This window comes from Dipodomys merriami, unplaced genomic scaffold (assembly GCF_024711535.1).
Source record: "Dipodomys merriami isolate MVZ:Mamm:240054 unplaced genomic scaffold, mDipMer1.0.p SCAF_213, whole genome shotgun sequence".
Lineage (NCBI taxonomy): Eukaryota > Metazoa > Chordata > Mammalia > Rodentia > Heteromyidae > Dipodomys > Dipodomys merriami.
In genome coordinates, this window is record NW_027203527.1 from 942,758 (window position 1) to 962,330 (window position 19,573).

Consider the following 19,573-nt stretch of genomic DNA (forward strand, 5'->3'; position numbering starts at 1 on the left):
ACTGGCTGCTATCTCTTCATAAGGCACAGACACCCCACTGGTATCATCCACTGGTATGCTACCCTAGATAAACCCTTTCTTCTGGCAGAGTGGGGCCATACTAGCCTGTGGCTGGAATACAGACATAAACAGTCCTTTCCTCACCTAAGAAATAGGCCAGAGAGGGGTTCCTATGCCTAGTTCGTATATACCTCTTGCTCCACCAGAGCTGCATGGAGCAACCCCACACTTCATCCTCTTGGACAGCAGAGGTGAGGCCACAGCCAGAGAGAAAACAAGGGAGGATGGGGGAGAAATGCAGTTACCATGGAAACATAAAAGTGGTTTATGATTTGAAAATACAATGAAGAAGTTCCTTAAAATTTGATTACTAGCTGGGTGCTGTGGCTCACACCTGTAATCCTAGTTTACTCAGGACTCACACCTGTAATCCTGGTTTACTCAGGAGGCTAAGATCCCAGGACTGTGCTTCAAAGCTAAGCTTGGGTAGGAAAATCTGTGAGATTCTTAACTCCAATAAAGCACCAAAAAAAAAAAAAAAAATGCCCTAAGGGAACTGTGGCTCAAGTGGTAGAACACTAGCCTTGGGGGAAAAAAATCAGGGACAGCATCCAGGCCCTGAGTTCAAGCCCTAGAACTGTAAAACAATTCATTAGTATTTGCATGTTTATGAATTCAGGGCCTGGGCACTGTCCATTGGCTTTTTCTGTTCAAGGCTGACACTCTATCACTTGAGCCACACCTCTTCTTCCAGGGTCTATTGGTTAACTGGAGGCTAAGAGTTTCTCAGACTTGTCTACCCAGGCTGACTTCAAACCACAACCTTCAGATCTCAGCCTCCTATGTAACCAGGATTACAAAAATTCCTTACAATTTCGATTAATAGTTTATATAGAGCAATAACAGCTCTTTAATGGGTTGAGTACCAAGATAGGTATTTTCCTCTAAATTCCAAGTGTTTGTAAACATCACTTAGGAGTACATCTGCAGAGAATATCCTTAGAAATATGGACAGTAAAGTCCAAGCATGAACAGGAAGCCCAGCTGATTCTGTTATGTATTTCCCAGTCATAAGATATATACATACATACATACATACAAACAAACATATATATGGTATTTTTAAAGCAATCACAACTATTCAATGTTAAGCAAAACCCATGCTGCTTAGGGTTTTTCACTTGCTTAAACACTAAAAGCATTTCTTCTTTCAAACCCAATTCACTAGCTTACTATTAGATTAGGCCTGAGCTACAGACTTGATTTAATCAAGGAGGTGTCCTTTTGGTATCTGAGTTATAAACACAGACACAAAAGCAATCACACCCATGTTTTGTTTTCTTTCCAGGGCACATACAAAACTGTCTCAGACTTACCCATACAGAGAACAGTGTGGCTCACATAAAGAGCTCTTTAAAGATAATATTTCTAAACAAGCCTAGCACCTAGGGAAGGGTTTTTGCTCTGTTTATTTTCAAACTTCAGACAGAAAAAGCACAGCAAAAGATTTGTATGCATTTTCTCTTTGCTTAAAAAAAAGGAATATAATGTTACAGGAACTTTCCTTGAGTTGGACAATAGTGGTCCCATTCATAATTCCTTGCTTAACTGCAGTTTGCAAACTCTCTACTGCTTGCCAAGAGCTCCTCTCCCATTCTTTGACCTTCACAATAGTTCCCCACGGATTTAGTTCCTCAACCCAAGTTTTCCCAAAAAGAACTCTCTTAAATGTTTTTGTACAGTTGTTCCCCCAAAGCTCAAAATCAGAATATCTTAAAATGCACTCCTTTTTATTGCTCAAATATATTTTGCATACATTAATACGAAATCTACTCAGTAGTACTAATTTTTCAAATCAGTAGGATGTTTCGCATCAGCTACAAGTGTGTGTGTGTGTGTGTGTGTGTCTACCAGTACTGGGGCATGAACTCAGGGCCTGGGTTTATCCTTTAGCTTTGTCATACAAGGCTAAGTATCTGTGGCTACTTGAGCCACAGATCCACATCTGGCTTTCTGGTAGTTCACTGGAGTTAAGAGTATCCCTGATAACCCCCTCCCCCACTCACAAAGACATATACACATATACCACCTCACAAAAAGAAACAAAAACAAAAAAAACCCTCTCAACTAAAAAAGGAATCAACACATAGATTGCCTTAATACAGTTACCATTCAGTCCAAGACATCTGTCTGATCATCTAATTCCTGGTTGGGTCTCCTAACAGTAAGAACAAAGACCCCCCTCTACACTCCCACCAATATGCCCATTCTGGTCCTGTTTCAAAATGGAATGAACCCTCAGTTGTAGAACTCAACCCTTGTGTAATCCCCTCCCTTGAGCATGGCCTAGATTTAGGCACTTGCTTCTAATCAACATGATGCAACAAAAAGCAAGGTCATCACTTCTGAGAACAGGTCACAAAAGGTTTCCATCTTGCCCTCTCAGCTGCTCACTGATAGAAGCTGGCTGCCACATGGTCACTGCCCTATGGGGAGAAACAAGTGGCAAGCAACTGGGGGAAGACAATCCAGTAGCAGCTGGATTTATGGTGCTCACTCTAAATGCTTATCAGCCACTGAATCTTGCCAACAGCACTGAATGAGCTTGAAGTGGCTGTGCCCACACAAATCTTGAGATCAATGCAACCTTTCAAGAAACCGGGAATCCAACGACCTAGTAAGGTCATGCCCGGCCCAGACTCCTCACCCTTAAAAATTCTGAAATAAATGTCTTGTTGATTTAAATTGCCAATTTTAGAGTAATTTGTCACACAGTCATGGGATATTAGTTCAACACAGTCACGATTAGTTCTCCTTGGCATGATCTGAAGCCTTCCAATTGTACAGTAAAGAGCCTTGATAAATAATGGTTTTCTTTTTTGGTCCTAAAACAGACATTTTTCATTTTCATTGTGCTATGGTTTGGAGGTGAAATATCTTCCTTAACTCAAACAATACCATATATCTAGTAGTAGTAACATAAGTTTTACATATTCAAAAGCAGCTTTCTTCAGTATTAACATCTATTCTTCTTTTACAAATCCATAAAAAGCCATCTGATAGGAAGAACTCTATATTTCTATAATCTTTTTTTTTCCAAGTAACTACTCCTAAGGAAATTCTCTTCAAAGAACTTATGATCATCGTAGTGGTGACTTCCTAAAACAAAATTCAATACTAGAAAGGATGACCAGCTTCCAGACTACATTTTGTTCCACTTTTGATAGGCGAGGGAAACCATTGCTTATGTCCTCATCACACACCTGACTGGACTAAAGTTTATAGATGTCCGCCTTCTTCCACTGATTTTTAGGAATAAGAATAAAAACATGAACGAAATAGAGCAGGCAGTGGTCTCATCTTATCATGCCATATTCTAAGGGACAAAATAATTTCCATGCAGGTTAAATGACCTATTCAAGGTCATAAGGCATAAATGGTAAAGCATAAATGGTAGGAAATCAGATCTACCAATGCCCACTCACTCATCTGGTCTCCCTAAGTGACAGAAGGCAAAAGCCAAGGATGCAAAGAATGTCAGCAAGAAAAGGCAAGCTGCTTCCACTAATTCTCAAGACGTTTTTCATTGAATGCACCATCTTTTTTTTGTGGTGGGGGGACATGGGTAAAGAGGGGAGGGGAAGATGCTGGTCCTGGGCTTAAACTCCATGATGGGGCATTATCTCTGAGCCTAGATGAGCGCTCTGCCACTTGAGCCACAACTCCACTTCTGGCTTTTTTTGATAGTTTAGTGGAGATAAGAGTTTCACAGGCTTTCCTGCCCAAGCTGGCTCTGAACCACGATTCTCAGATCTCAGTCTCCTAAGGAGCTAGGATTACATCAGCCACCAGCATCCACTCTCGTTACCTACTTTTAATTATACTACAAGCATGTTTTCTATACTCTTACCCTGAAGGGAATTTTTAGTTTCCTTCAACTTAAGTGTAGACCACACAGACATGTTAAACAACCTTTAAAACTTGGGCATTAAAGCTTAAGGAAAGTTGAGTGTTAAAATGTTAAGCAACACCAAGAAATTCCCCGTAAAGCAATTCTGATGCCAAACTCAGGCATGTGTCACTGATTAGTGGTCTACAAAACACTGCTTAATATTCTCATTATTTTACTTCTGTAGAGAGCCATTTTTCAGTGGCCAGAGAAAATTAACACCATTGGCCATTTCAGTGTTTATTTTCCATACAAATCAAATGGCTGAGAAGTCTCATGTGCCATGGAATGATATAGATGATAATCATATGTAGTGTTTTCTCACACAAACCACTAAATAACACTGTAACTCTTGATATATGGACAATATAGTAGTCACTCAGCAAAGAACAAAGTTCTCTTGATCCCACTGATAAAGTATTTGTACTTAGGACTCTTTATCTTCACTTTCTCTTCGAAGAACTCAATACCTACCTAACCTGAAGAGTCTAGAAAGAGTCAATGTGATTTTAAAGACAAGCTATCCTAAATGGCCACACAAACACATGTTTAAAAGAGAGATTGCTGTCATAAACATACTCTTAGTACCCATAAGTGACCGATGGACTTCAGTCCCATATGCTATTGTCCTACCAGGCATTTATCATCATTGGGATGAGGGTGAGTAAAAGACCTGGAGGGACTCCTGGGGAAAGGAACTTGATTTACGTCAAGTTCCCATATCCAAGCCAGGGAGATATAAAATTGGAAATAACCAGTAATTTTCCCAGTGAAGTATCACTCCTAGCCCACTGACCTTCCATGGAAGGTGAGAATAAGTCTAATTCACTGAAGACAGGCAAATGTTTCTCTCTGGCCATTCACTCTTAACAATTTTTTAGAACATCTAGCCCATTCAGATGTTTTCTGGTCATCAAATCCCACATCCCTCCCACAAAGACTATTACCAAGAGAAGGTGAGCAAACAAAGTAAATAGGATCTTACCTCTTGGCTTCCTCCAGATGGCACAAATATTCATAAGCAATGTTCTGCCGCCGCCTCTCATCCATCTCCTCTGCAGAGAGTCTTTCATCATCCACAATCGCTAGAAATAGAAGGTAACAATGCATTACAAGGGTAGTCTCCATCAAATAAACACTTGAGACAATCAAGTAGAGAAAACTCAAGTGGACATGCAGCTCAAGCATAGGTAAGACTCAAAGAGAAAGAGAGTTAAGAGTCAGAACAGAGAATAAATAAAGAAGAAAGAGGTGAAGAATACAGCGAAGAATTCAATGTATATCCTACAAAATTAAGAAGAGTGAGTGTGGTAGTGGGCAGAGGAAGGATGGGTGAGAAGGCTGAAAGGGGTGACATTCAGCAAGATGCATTATACTCATACCCTGCTTTGTTAAATGGTAACTCCTTTGTACAACTACTTAAAGACATTTTTAAAAAGCTCATATAGTTCAACATACAACATTCAGAAACAAGAGTAATAAAGCACCATACAGACATAACTTTGCCTTTTAATTTTTTATTAAAATAAAGCTATATATATATATATATATATATATATATATATATATGATGACATTTCTAACAAGAAAAGCAAGACCGAAGGATTAAAATTTACTAAATAACAGACTAAGAAAACTGATCAGGCTTCATGGAGAGAAGGCCATAGGAGTTGGACAGTCTCAAACCAATTATAGACACATCTAACAACAGCCTCAGTACTGTACAATGTGTCCAGTGGCCTTACTGTATGGCATCCCAGAATCTCTGAGATTGAACAAAGAATCTACAAGTATGTGTCTTTTTTCTGATCCTTGGAGGGAAACAATACCCTTTTATGCCATTTGAGATCTCTAAAACTTCTCCTTACATATTTATTAGCTTTTCTGGACATCAGATATTCAAAAGACAAAAGCAATGGAGACAGAGAGTGAGTCAAGTTTTTAAGCCCACAGTCCTTTTTATTTGTGGATGAAGAAGAAAAGGAAAAAGAAGAGAAGTGGGGGAGGTCAGGAGGAAGGGGTGGAGAGGTATGGTGGGGGAGGTCAGCAAAAGCTGGTTTATGGTAACAGCAGAGTCCAAGAAGCAGGAGTCTCTATACCTTGTCCTATCCGTTTTCCCCGTTCCCCTTTCTGCTATATTAGATTTTCCTATGTGGCTCCATTCCTTCAAACAGGCATCTCATTCCAGATCAATGATACCCACTGGGGACCACAAAGATTTGTATTGGTCAAAGTCATCTTTAAAAAAATACATCCAACTGAAGGTGTGGTTCAAGTGGTAGAGTGCCAGGAGCAAGCAAGGGGGAAAAACATGCAAAGAGCTCTCATATTTCATAAAAGCACTCAAGCAATGTTCCTCCACTGCCTGGGTCCAGGCTCTAATATCAGCCTACCTAGCTAAATTTGTCCAAAAAATATTATTTTATATAATTAGAGGCACATAGATATTACACCTTTGTGGTCCTTCCCTAAGATTAGCTTCCTTTAGTCTGATGACACACACTGTTTAAAAAAATATAGTCACAACATATTGGCCATAGCCTATAAAATTCCATCTTTCAGGCTCAACCCAAGGCTCTTCCTTCCTAAATCATTCCAGCTCAAAATGACCTCTCCCCTGCCTTTTTGTACATGTTAACAGTAGACTCAGAAGACACTTTTGTCAGGGCATTCAGCATATGCCCATACAAAGGCTGTATGTTCTACTGAAATATTTTGTAAGCAAATAATGTCAGGAAAGAAATAAAAGTGTCCTCACTCATTTGCCTGTTTCCACTGAATTAAACGAAGGTATGATCATTAGTGGAGCAAGTATGATTATATCCACAAATATCACTCAACTAAGTTCAATGTACCAGCTGTGAGTCAAAGCACCAGGAACAAGTTAGCAAACACAACAAACACTTTTTATATTAACAGGATTAGTATCTTTCTTCCCGTCATCCCCATATCTGGCCCACTGCCCTTCCCACAACAGCCTTCTGCCTCACCCTTCTTCCAGGATTCTCCACTTTACATTTTCAAAGTGGAAGCCAAGGTTCTGAGTTAGAGAAAGCCTTCAAAGGTAGACCCTGCTATTCCTCTGAGGCTGATTGCAAAAACTTTCTGCATAACTCAACATTACTTAATAGTGACTTCTGATAACAGTAATTGACATAGGTAATAGCCCTATCATTTAAAGAGACATCATGGAGCTAATAAATCGTTGGAGACATGCCTTTACTGCCTACAAAGCACTTTTCCATATGTTTACTCATAATCACAGAGTGACAGGCATTAACTCTTTCTCACAAATGAAGGAACTGAGGTCAGCTAAGGGAAATAGGCGGTACCCATGGTTATTTTCTGAATAAGTGGCAAAGACTGGGCTGGAAGAAGGATCTTTCAGCACCACAGCCTATGGTTGTACCAGTCACCAAACCAACACTGTCACAACCATACCCAAGGAATGGGTCATTCAAGTGGCTTTAGAATTCTTTATTTTGAAACAGCTCAATTTTCCATGGTTTTGCCTAAAGTTTCTTTCTCTAATATTTGTTTTAATCTCCCTCCTCCCCCTACGGGCAAGTTCCCAAATCTCCCTCTTTCAATAAGAAATGGCCCTGGCCACCATTAATGTTCCCTACTGCTTATCTGCTTACCTTACTCCCCTCCCCCCACAGATGCCAAAGCCACCACAGCTTTTGTGTTCAAATACATGCATTTGTTCACAAACATTTGAGTGTCTGCCTGGTGCAACCAGTTCTAGAGGCTGGACACAAAGTGAAAAGTATGACTCACAAGATCCCTCCTGGAGTTTTTATTGTATTAAACAATTGAAATTTGGCATCATTACAAGATGCTTAGATTGGGGGAAAAACTAGAGGGAATGCTGGCAAGAGTCACCAAAGTCAGTGTTACGGTTTAAATATGTAATGTCCCCCACAGGCTCATGTGCTAAACACTTGGCCCTAGCTGGTGGTACTATTTTGGGTTGTTCTGGAAACTTCAGGAGACTTCCAACATTAAGGATCTAGCTGGGGAAGGCAGGAGGGTCCTTGGTTCCTTCCTTGCTCCATTTCCTGTCCACTCTGAGGTAAAGAATCTATTCCCCATTCCTAATGCCAAAATGTCTGACCCAAGAATACAGGTTAGGCAATCAGAGAGCGAACTCTATGAAAACATAAACCAAAATGAATCTCTCTCCTTAACGTTGAAATTTTGGTCATAGCTACACAAATAGGGCTGGGAGATCTGGTTTTCTAAGATGGTGTTAATATGTTTACCTTTTAAGGAAAAGGAGATTAGGAATACGATAGGAATCAAGGATTCAGAGAAATCCACCCACAATTTAGTATTTTAAGAACATATTGTTATTCTGTGTGACTCAAAATTTCTACAAGGAATCCTAAATATCCTCAGGTATGTAATTCACCACAGTTGCATACTGTACCATCTTCAGAGTTGGAAACTCTCTGGCTGGGAAGAGAATTTCTAGACAGATATGTCTCCACTCTTAAAGCTTAAAGAATAGTGAGGGAAAGCGCAATGTATACCACACAGAAGGCACCAAGAAGGAAGAGAAATGACTCTAAGGCACTAAAATTCAGGCCAGAGCCAGGTGCTGGTGGTTCACGGTTGTAATCCTAGCTACTCAGGAGGCTGAGATCTGAGGATCCAGGCTCAAAGCCAGCCCAGGCATGCAGGACCATAAGACTCTTATCTCCAATTAACTACCAAAAAGCCAGAAATGGAGCTGTGACTCAAAGTAGGAGAACCCTAGCTTTGAACACGAATGCTCAGGGACAGTGCCTAGGCCCTGAGTTCAAGCCCCAGGACTGGCACACAAAAACCAAACCAACAACTATGGCCAGGGGTAGAGGAATGGAAAAGTGAGAGAACCTAAAGCAAAAGATTTCAAGAAAGCAAATACTCTCAGTAAACTTGACCTGTGCTACATTCTGGCTTCATACCAGTCTCTTGAAGTATTTCACAGCTACTTGAGCTTTAAGAGGGACTAAACTGTTGTTCCCTACATTGAACCTTCTTTTGAAAAATACGCAAGCCTAAGGCTGAGTTGTTATCAACCTGATATATATTCACAGGCACTCTGGAGCAGTAGGAAAAGTTGTCAACCAGCTGTGAAAGAGATACTGAGTACATGGCCTCCTGTTCCATCCATTCCCATCACTCCTACCAAGGTTCAAAGTCAGCCAAATCATGAACTCAACCTTGTGTGGAGGCAGAGATGCTGTATTCTTCCAAGTCTGGTCCTACCAAATGTGCCCTGATAGAACACAGCCATCTTTTCTAGGTACCGTGGGAGGTGAACTTCACTTAAGTCCTTCCCTCTAAATGATTCCTTGAATTTCTCCCCATCACACAATACTAAGAACTTTCCAAAGATGTTAACTGAATACACCATCTCAGGGGGTATGATCACCTATTTTAATAAGAACTGCCATCAATCTTCAAGATCAGCATTAGGAAAATTTCCCAGGTGAGGAGATGAGGTTGGTAACCAACAGGAATTCTATATGTTTACAACCCTCACCTCATTCCAATGAGGTCACTGGGGCCCAGAATAACTAAGAAGCTCCTTGGTCATAGCTCTTCAGGATAATGTAGAAATAGCTAAGGCATTATGGAAATAATTGATTCTTTTCTCCAAAAGAGTTTTCAGAATGTCACGGTGCTAAGATCAACAGAGCAAAGAGGACTCTTAGAGCCTATTTTCATACACAAGGCGCCCAGTTTTTTCCCAGGAATGTGGACATCATACTTGAGCACTTGGGTGTTGTTTGTTTGTGCCAAGCTTGGCTGGTAAAACTCATAACTCCATTTCAGAACAGAACTTCACTTTTTTGTTTATATTTTTTTATGCCAGTACTGGGGCTTTAACTCAGGACCTCACACTCTTGGATGGCTTTTTCTGCTCAAGATTAGTTCTCTACCACCTGAGCACACTGCTACTTCTGGCTGGTTATTTGAACTTTCCTGCCCTGGCTGGCTTTGAGCTGTAATCCTCAGGCCTCAGCCTCCTGAATAGCTAGGATTATAAGGCAGAAATCACTAGTGCCTGATTGAATGTTACTTCTAATTCTCACCAACAAAAGGAAAATTCATGGTTTCCACTGTGCAAAGTTGGACACAAATGTCCAACTTCTTTCTCATAATCTAGAAACAACGCAGGCCATAGTCATGCAAGGACCCACCTATATGCAGAGATGGCCCAGTATACAGCCTGGCATGAAGAAAGGGGGAATCTGTTCAGATTGGGAAAGAATTAAAGGCAATGATTCCTAGATTTGGGATTTCTTAGACAATTATAGTTCTCAAGAAATGGTTTAGGAACCATTTCTTGCTAGGAGAAAGCCCAGGGAAAATTCCATCTGCCCACTGCACACAGCACACACAGATCTGCCCACCCCACACAGATCTCACTGGGGAAGAAGGGGGTTGAGTTTCCAAGGCCAATTTTGAAGCTTTAACTCTAAATAATAGATGGAAATTTTAAAATCTTTGTTCTGGATAAGCTGCTAGTATTTTTTTTTGGGGGGGGGTCCGGTCGTGGGGCCTGAACTCTGGACCTGGGCACTGTCCCTCAGCTCTTCAGCTCAAGGCTAGCGCTCTACCACTTGAGCTACAGTGCCACTTCCGGCTTTTTTTCTTTTTGGTTATGTGGTGCTGAGGAATCGAACCCAGGGCCTCAGGCATTCAAGGCAAGTGCTCTACCACTGAGCCACCTTCCCAGCCCAGCTGCTAGTATTTTTTAAAGAAGAGAAAAAACTAGGTGCTGATAGCTCACCCTTGCAATCCTAGCTACTCAGGCGGCTAATACATGAGGATCACAGTTCAAAGATAGCCCAAGCAGGAAAGTTTATGAGACACCAATAAGCCAGACGTGGAGCTGTGACTCAAGTAGTAGAGTGCTAGCCTTGAGGGAAAAAGCTAGGGGAAGGTATCCAGGCCCTGAGTTCAAGCACTAGTACCCATTTCTTAAAAGGGAGGGGAAGGGAAGAAACTCAGCTTATCTATACTGGGGTATGAACTTTATATGCTTACAATGGGCAGTGCTAAATGTCCCAAAACAGTTAGAACCAGTCCTAAAATGATTCTAACTCGTCTCATAAAAAATGAACAAAGAGTCAACAGATTACCTACATGTTATTGCCCCCAGGGAATGGTGCTATTTTATAACTGTTAAATAGACTTAGCTGGTATTGTGATCAAAGAACAGAAAATCATTGTTAACACCTTACCCTATTATCTCTAAAACCATCCCAGGTAGTAAAATAGTAGAGAATATTTGAGACATCTATACAGCTGCAAGCTACAGTAAAATGATAACAGAATAGTGTTGGCCTAATTTTTCCTTGACTCTTAGGAGAAAGGAAAAAAAATCATAAATGTCTCAAGCATAAGTACAAGGGAACAAACCAACCTCTTCGGTTGCTTTTCCTCCTTGTTTATATTTCACAGTCCACACATCTTATTACTTTAATGGATGAATAAAAAGAGCAGACTGAAGGAATTAACCTTCAGTGAGCCCTCTGTAAGTGCCAGCATTTTACATATTCAGTTCTCAAAGAACTGGGTCCTCCACTTCTCAGATGGAAAACAAACTTAAGTGAGGTCAAGTAATGTATGCTTAGGTTACTCCAAAAATGTGAAGACAGTTCATTAAAGGGCAGGACTGGGGTCTGAAACTGTTTCCCAAGTTCAAGATCTCTTCCCTAGAAGTGCTACCACCTCCCCACCTGTGAGTATGAGGACAGGTCCAGCAGCCATTCAGCTCTCATCAGTGGTGTTATTCACTTCAGCAGATAGATGAGGCGTTATCTCTCCTCCTGAAAACCATATAAAATTAATGCTATCTGAGCTGGGTGCTGGTGGCTCATACCTGTAATCCTAGCTACTCAGGAGGTTGAGATCTGAGGATCAAGGTTCAAAGCCAGCCTAGGCAAAAAAAAAAAGTCCTCAAGGTGCTTATCTCCAATTAACTACCAAAAAAGCCAGAAGTAGAGCTGTGGCTCAAGTGGTAGACTCTACCTTGAACAAAAAAAAAGCTCAGGGACAACATCCAAGCCCTGAGTTCAAGCCCTAGGACCAGCACACACACACACACACACACACACACACACACACACACACACACACACACACACACACACACACACACACACACACACACACACACACACACACTTACTTATCTTCAGAACACAAAATTCAAGGCTAATTTCTCAGAAATACAATATATAGCCCCACAAATGGAAAAAAATCATGATAATATTCAGGATTGTCAAGCTGGTTTATCATCAGGAAAGCAAGAATCATGACAAGATCAGAACAAACAAAACCAAAACCACAAGGCTGCATACATGATATACCACATCAACGAAGTCAAGTCATATGATCAACAGCTACTAAGAATACCTGAGAAAATTTATCTTTTTGTTTGTCTGAGGTATCTTCCTCTGTTCTACCCCCTTTTGCCTCCAAAAAGTGTATGCACTTCTGCCAACTTGACAAAGATCACCTGGGTAAAGAGGTGTGGCTTTGTGTTACAAGTGCCTACAACAAGTCATATTTAATCACAAACTAGTTAACGTAACAATTTCCTCACTTGTAAAATGGGAATGAAAGTACCTACCCTGTAGGCTGTTCCTGAGTATTTTTTAAACAATCAAATATATTTAAATTACTAATTAACTACATTGTAGTATAACTAACCATTAAAAAACAAGTTGTAAAAAAAATAAAGACCATAGGCAGTTACATCGGCTGGTTTTTCGAGGGTAATTACTAGGCCTCTCAGTGGCTTTCGTATTCACCTCCTATATAACTTGTAAATTGAATGTATTTAAACATATGAAATTTAAAAATCACCACATTTTAAATTCTACATACACACAGAGTGTGTATATATGTATATTCTTAATAATAAGTATATAATGCTACATATTAAGGGAGAAAACCAGAAAAGGAAGTGCCAAAATCCTAATTTGTTTTCAAGGAGGTAGCTCTGAGGCTGTTTTCTTTGTTGCATTTTCTTTTTGTCAGTTGTGGGGCTTGAACTCAGGGCCATGGCTCTATCCTTGACCTCTTTTGCTCAAGGCTAGCACTCTACCACTTTGAGCCACAGTGCCACTTCCAGTTTTCTGATGTTTAATTGGAGATGAGTCTCACAGACTTTCGTGCCTGGGCTGACTTTGAACTGCAATCCTCAGATCTCAGTCCCTTACCCCCCAGAAGTAGGATTAGATGTGAGCCACTAGTGCCCAGCTTCATTGCATTTGTTGACACACATTTCCCAAATACCCTATGCCACTCTGTCAACACAAAAATAAGTTTCAATTTTTTTTCAAATAATTCAGTTACAATGAAAAAAGTAGTCAGTAGAAGTCATATCAGGCCTACTGCAAAAGATGACTTTCATGAACCCAACTAATCTACTTGAACTTCTAGAAAAGAATCAGTCAGTCGAAATGTAGGATGAATGGTCAGCTCAACTGGATTTTTTAAAAAATCCCAGAAGTTCAAAGGCAGCAGAGAGGACGTGATCAGAAGGTAACTAATACCAAGATGCTCTTCTCTGAGAAGGTCCAACTGGCTCACTAGATGGCTGGGTGTGACGAACTCACTAGAGAAGTAGGTTGAGGAAGTGGGGAGGGAAATGGAAGGACTGGAAGGAGCCCTCAACTGCAGCTGAAGAGAAGGCTGCCAAGAGCCCACGTAGTATCAAATCTTACAGGTCTACATTCAGAAGGGAAGAGAAATGCGATGATGCTGTACACGGGCAGGATTTGGCAACAGTGGAACAGGATGAAGAGGAGTGTGTACGGGGGAAGGAAAAGGAAGTCAGCAAGCAGAGGCCAGCTCATTCTGTGACTTCAGATGGTGGAGGTGGAAACAGCACATGGCTGGCCACCAGCAAGTCACTGAATCTGCCAATCTACATAGAGACAAGTTTGTATAATTAGGAGGGTGGGGGAAAAGAACACCACAGATGCATTCCACTATTCTAGGGATACACTAAGGAGCTGGCTATAAATTAAAACTTCTATTCAGAAGAGAAGTTTAAAATAACAGACGCAATTAGCAGACTATGATGTAGAGCAGAAAGGGGCTGCTAAGGCAAGCATATGCTGTTTGTTAGTGAGTGTGAATTAACACATGATGCAGGACAGTCAATTTTTGAAAAAACATTGCCAAAATCTCAGCTCCCAAATGGGACATACTATGCAAATGGGGACATGTTGACAACACAGTCACGGACCAGGAAAACATTTCGATGTGATTATATTTTGGACTAAAGTAGATCAGACCAGTTCTCACGAGCAAGAAACTTCTCTGGTTTTCAGTATATTATGGAGGTCATATCAGTCTATACACTTACGGCTTATATGAGATTGTGCTTATGAGCAATCATAAAACTGTGCATGTGGTACCAACATCTGACAACAGGACTTGAACCCACATGTCAAGCTCGTTAGTTGCAACAACATCATGTATTTTCATAAATGATCTCATAGGACCGACCGGATACCAGTGGCTCACGCCTGTAACCCCAGCTACTCAGGAGGCTAAGATCTGAGGATCAGGGTTCGAAGTCAGCCCAGGCAGGAAATGTCCAGCAGATTTTTATCTCCAACTAACCAGCAAAAAAGCTGAAGGCACAAATAAGCTGGTTTTGGTTTACTTTTCATTGACCTCTGTGTGGTAGTGGTACCCTATTATATTTGAATAAGCATATTTTCCTTCTTTTCCGTCATCAACACAGGGACAGGAGGTGGAAATGGAAAAGCTGGTATGGGAAGGAGTAGGGGAGCCTCACAGCAACTTTGCAGGCTGAAAAGAACATACAACCCAGGATTTTGTCAACTACTTGGAGAGTGGACAATATACACTGAGAAAGCTCTTTCATGGGGAAAAAAAAAATGTCCCACAAGGGCAACAAAGCTGCAAACAGTTTGGTTTTGGCTGTGTGCTTTTGTTCTAACACATCATATTCCTGAGCTCAGATAGCAGACAGTCTCAAGTTTAAGAAAATGGATTTTCTTGTAAACACAAGACAGACATGAAGGATTTCAGATATCCTGAGGCTTCATCAAAGCTCCAGGAACTTTACACAATATCCAGAACAGCAAACACCTTAGATGTAATGCACACTATTCTCCAGACCCATGCTCTGAAGACTTAGCTGATCTGCACACTTTTCTGTCTTGGCTGGAGACTGAACCATGGTACCATACGTTACATCCCTTCTCACCACATGTCTGTTGCAGGCCAAAGAAGAGAGCCAAGATTTTCATGTGTATCAGCCTCTAGGTTCCTTGGAGGACTGGAATACAATGCAGAGTTAAGTCATTGTTTCTACTCCAGACATGAGAACCCTGCCAGAAGACTCCACAATTATAGAGCCAATCAAGGATGGAAATGGTTCACTAGGTGCAAAATGCTGGCAGAGAACTATGGAGCTGTTGAGTGGAATCCTAAAACTTATTCCAAATGCCTTATAATTAACACCAGTAAATACAACAACACAATCTATTTCTTTTGGTTTGTGACAGAGTAACTAATGGCTAAATACATAGAGAGTATTTCATGGGTAGGGAGGACTGGGGTGGCAGCATGGCTGTATCACCCAGCCACTAGCTTACAATCTAACCAGGAAGGCACACAGGAGAAAGTTATAAAGCTCCTTTGGAAAATTACAAAGTAATTACAGTACAAAGAACAAGAAGGCCAAGGAGAGAGAAGTGATTGTTCAATGATGAGATTCGTTAGAACCAATTTTCTACATGAAGAAATTCCCAGGAGGTGGGGAAGGGGCACCAGTGGCTCATGCCTATAATCCAAGCTACTCAGGAGGCTGAGATCTGAGGATCATGGTTTGAAGCCAGCCTAGACAAGAAAGTCTGACAGACTCTTATTTTCAACTAACGACCAAAATCTGGAAGTAGAGCTGTGGCTCAAGTGGTAGAGCATTAGCTTTGAGCACAAAAAGCTCAGAGACATTGCCCAGGCCCAGAGTTCAAGCCCCAGGACAGGCCAAAGAATCAAAGAAAGGAAAAAGAAAAAGGAAATGGTACTTCAAGATGCACTTGTGAGTCAGGCATGGTGGTACAAGCCTATAATCTTATCTATTCAGTAGGTAGAATAAGAATTAGAGGCTCTAGGCCGTCTATAGATAAAAGAAGTGAGACTCTGCTTAAAAAAAAAAAATAAAAACCATCAACAAGAGAGCTAGGCTCATGGCACAGGTAGTAGAGCACTAGAAGTACAGGCTCAGGGTTAATGACCAACTGAAAAACCAAACCAAACCACTTATGTTCTTTGTCTTTCATTCCTTCCAAGCCTCTGTTTAATGAAAACACTGAAGGCAAGCTATTCCTCTCCCCTTCAGCCCTCCAAAAGTCCCTGAGCTTCCTGAGACCAAGTAGAACAAATGTCTTCATGTTGGTGTCTCCCTTAAACAGTCCTCATCCACAACTGATCCATGTTCGGATAGTGAACACATAGGGATTCTCTCACTTGCAAACCTAGGTAAATTGGTATTCGACATATGTTGGTGGTACGGGGGCGGGGGGCAGGGGGATGCCGGGCCTGTACACCACCAGTGCCTGGCTTAACCATGCAAGGGAACACTTCACCTTTAACCATAGGGGGCTCCAGCCCAGTTCAACTCACTGCACTGCAAGCAGATTAGTAATCCCAGCCAGCAGGCTTGGGTGGCTCTAATCTAGGCCACAATACCCATTTCTTGCATCCCCAGGGCTATCCACAAACACTGGTCCATGGATGTGGCTCTTGGCACTCACTGACACTGTTCACAGAGAAGAGAAGCATATCAGAAAGAAGAAAGGCTGATCAAAGAAGAACCAGAACTGGCTCACTCAGTTTGTCTTTCCCACATTGTTTGCCAGGGCTAGGCTCAGGGCATTCTTCATTCACGTTTTACAATAAACTTGGAAGGTAGGTTTACTCCAGTTTGGTGGATAAAAGTGAGCAGTCCCATTCTCTTCACACTCTAACACATAAGCCCAAACTTTCTTTTGTTCTACATACCTTCTTATCTGGGGCTTATTACTTATGACTGGCAAGCAGAGAGCAGTGGGTGTGGTGGGGGGAATGGTTAGTTCAGGGAGAGGCTAAGTGGCCCAGAGAATAAGGTTCTGGTACAAGTTGTGCAGGTAAACATGGATTAGCCAGTACCTGACTAACCAGAGATTTCCCAGATGGTCTTTAGTTAAAATATTTCACTCCACTTTCTCTCTCCTTAAAAAGATTAAGACAGCCAGGCGCAGTGCTCATGCCTACTTAGTAGGCTGAGATCTGAGAATCACTTTTGGGAGCAATCCCAGGAAGGAAAGTCTGTGAGATTCCAATTAGCCATCAAAAACAAACAAAAAGTCAGAAGTGGAGTGTGGTTCAAATGGTAGAGAGCCAGCCTTGGGCAAAAGAGTTGAGGAAGAACTCTTAGACTGTGAATCTGAGCTTCTGTATTGGCAGAAAGAGAGAAGGGAGGAGGAAGAAGGGAGAGGGGAGGGAGGGAGGAAGGAAGGAAGAAGAAAGGATAAGGGAGAAAGAGACAGAAAAGAAAGAAAAAAGAAGAGAGAGAAAAGAACAAGAAAAAGAAAGGGCAAAAGAGAAAGGAAGGAAGGAAAGAAGGAAGGAAGGAAGGGAGGGAGGGAGGGAGGGAGGGAGGGAGGGAGGGAGGGAGGGAAGAGAGAAAGAGAAAGAAAGAAAGAAAGAAGAAAGGAAGGAAGGAAGGAAGGAAGGAAAGAAAGAAAGAAAGAAAGAAAGAAAGAAAGAAAGAAAGAAAGAAAGAAAGAAAGAAAGACAGAAAGAAGGAAAGAGGGAGAAAGGGAGGGAGGAAAGGAGAGGAGAGGAGGAGAAAAGGGGAGGGGAGAGGAGAGGAAAGAAAAAAGGGAAGGAGGACAGGAGGAAGGGAGGGAAGAAAGGAGGGAAGAAGAAAAGGAGGAATGGAGGAAGGGAGCGAGGAGGAAGGAAGGTTAGCTAACATTTTCTGTTCTCAATGATAATCACATTCCCATGCAATTCTCCAAACATTTGCTCCTGAGGCCTAATCAGTCCCTCAGCCAGTCACTCAGCTACTTAAAAGACAACAAAATAGTCACAATACACATAGTGATTCACCTCTGCCCAAATCAAATTACCTGTCTCTTATTATCAACATTGTGCATACCTGTCCCAAAGTCACACTGGCAATAATAAAGCAGACCAAATAGCAAAGGTGTAAATACAAATGTAAGACTCCCTTAGATTAGGGGTACATTATCTCTACCTTTTATAAAGTATATTTTATTTTATTGTATTAAGAACAAGGGCATTCTATTGCAATCTCAATACCTATATCCAAATCATAAAATTTAAAACTAACACAATACTACTCTCTAGTCCATGTTTAATACCAATAATGTCCTTCATTGATCTCTGTTCCATGTATTTAGCTGTCAAGTGTCTTTAGTCTCTCATAATCTGGAAGGATTGTCAGCTTTTGTCCTTTCTGATCTTAGGATTTTGAGAATTTCTAGCCAGGGGTTGTGTTATTATCAAGGCTCCATCAATTTAGATTTGTCTCCCATAAGGAGACCCAAGTTGCTCACAAAATGCCAGGTATTATGGTGAGAAAGCAGCACAAGAGATATTGCATGTCACAATCTGAATGATCTGACTTCCACCAGTTGGTTCAGGTGATGTGTGCCAGATTCTCTAAGCCCTTTCCTCATGAGCCTTCCATCTGTTCATGTTAGCATCGTGATTGTCTAATTTCATTATTCCTTCCACTACAATGAGGGAAATCTTCCCCAAGTCTCCCTCACTTATATCAGCTTGGATTTCTGGAGTCTACATTCAATCCTTCTATATTCAAATCATAAATATACCAGAGTGTATTGAATTTAAAAAGCATCAAGACAGGATTAAATTTTATATAAATATATCATAAATAAAACTAGAGGCTGACAGATAAATGTACTAGAACTTCTACCATAAACCGACATCAGAGCATGAAGCATTGCCCACTGGCAAACCCCTGCATGTGTTTCAGGTATGTCATGCCATGCCACTGTTAGTTCTCTGTGTGCTCAAGGACTGGTACGGTCCGGATCCACTGATCTCATTATCCTTTCCTTTCAGAGAAGGAAAATGGCACCCACAGCTCAGAACTTTCCCAAGGTCCCTAGTGGCAGGCAGCTTGGAATAAGCCATGAACTCTAAAGCCAATGGTCTTTCCTTACACAGTTCCTGTCCTCCCATGTATACACTGGGGCAAAGTCAAACTTTAAGGTATATGAAACCATGCCCATCAATCAGCCATTTCCTCTGCCAGATAAACATCACATGGGAGTGAAGTTCTACAATGAGCATATGATTTAGAACTCTGGAAAATATTAATTTATATGTGCTGCTTTCTCACCATAATTTGTAGCACTTCCTTTTCTATGGGATAGCAAGCATTCCCTCTGTCCAGCCCCTTCTACAAGCCATTTTCAACCTGACTGTAGATGTAGGTAAATGTCTATCTAATGTGTTTTCAGATTCAGACAGAAAAAAATTAGTCTTTATTCGTCATATCCTATTGTTGGATAATCTTAAGATGAGGAGGTAAGAGAG

At 41.2% G+C, this 19,573-nt stretch overlaps 1 protein-coding gene across 1 annotated transcript in view; it reads right to left on the minus strand.

Moving 5' to 3' along the window:
* Positions 1–19,573, minus strand: part of LOC138834381 (ras GTPase-activating-like protein IQGAP2) — a 257,374-nt gene that overhangs the window by 211,806 nt on the left and 25,995 nt on the right. The window contains exon 2 of the mRNA XM_070033008.1: positions 4,935–5,034. Coding sequence (XP_069889109.1) covers positions 4,935–5,034 — 100 coding nt within the window. The remainder of the gene's footprint in view (positions 1–4,934; positions 5,035–19,573) is intronic.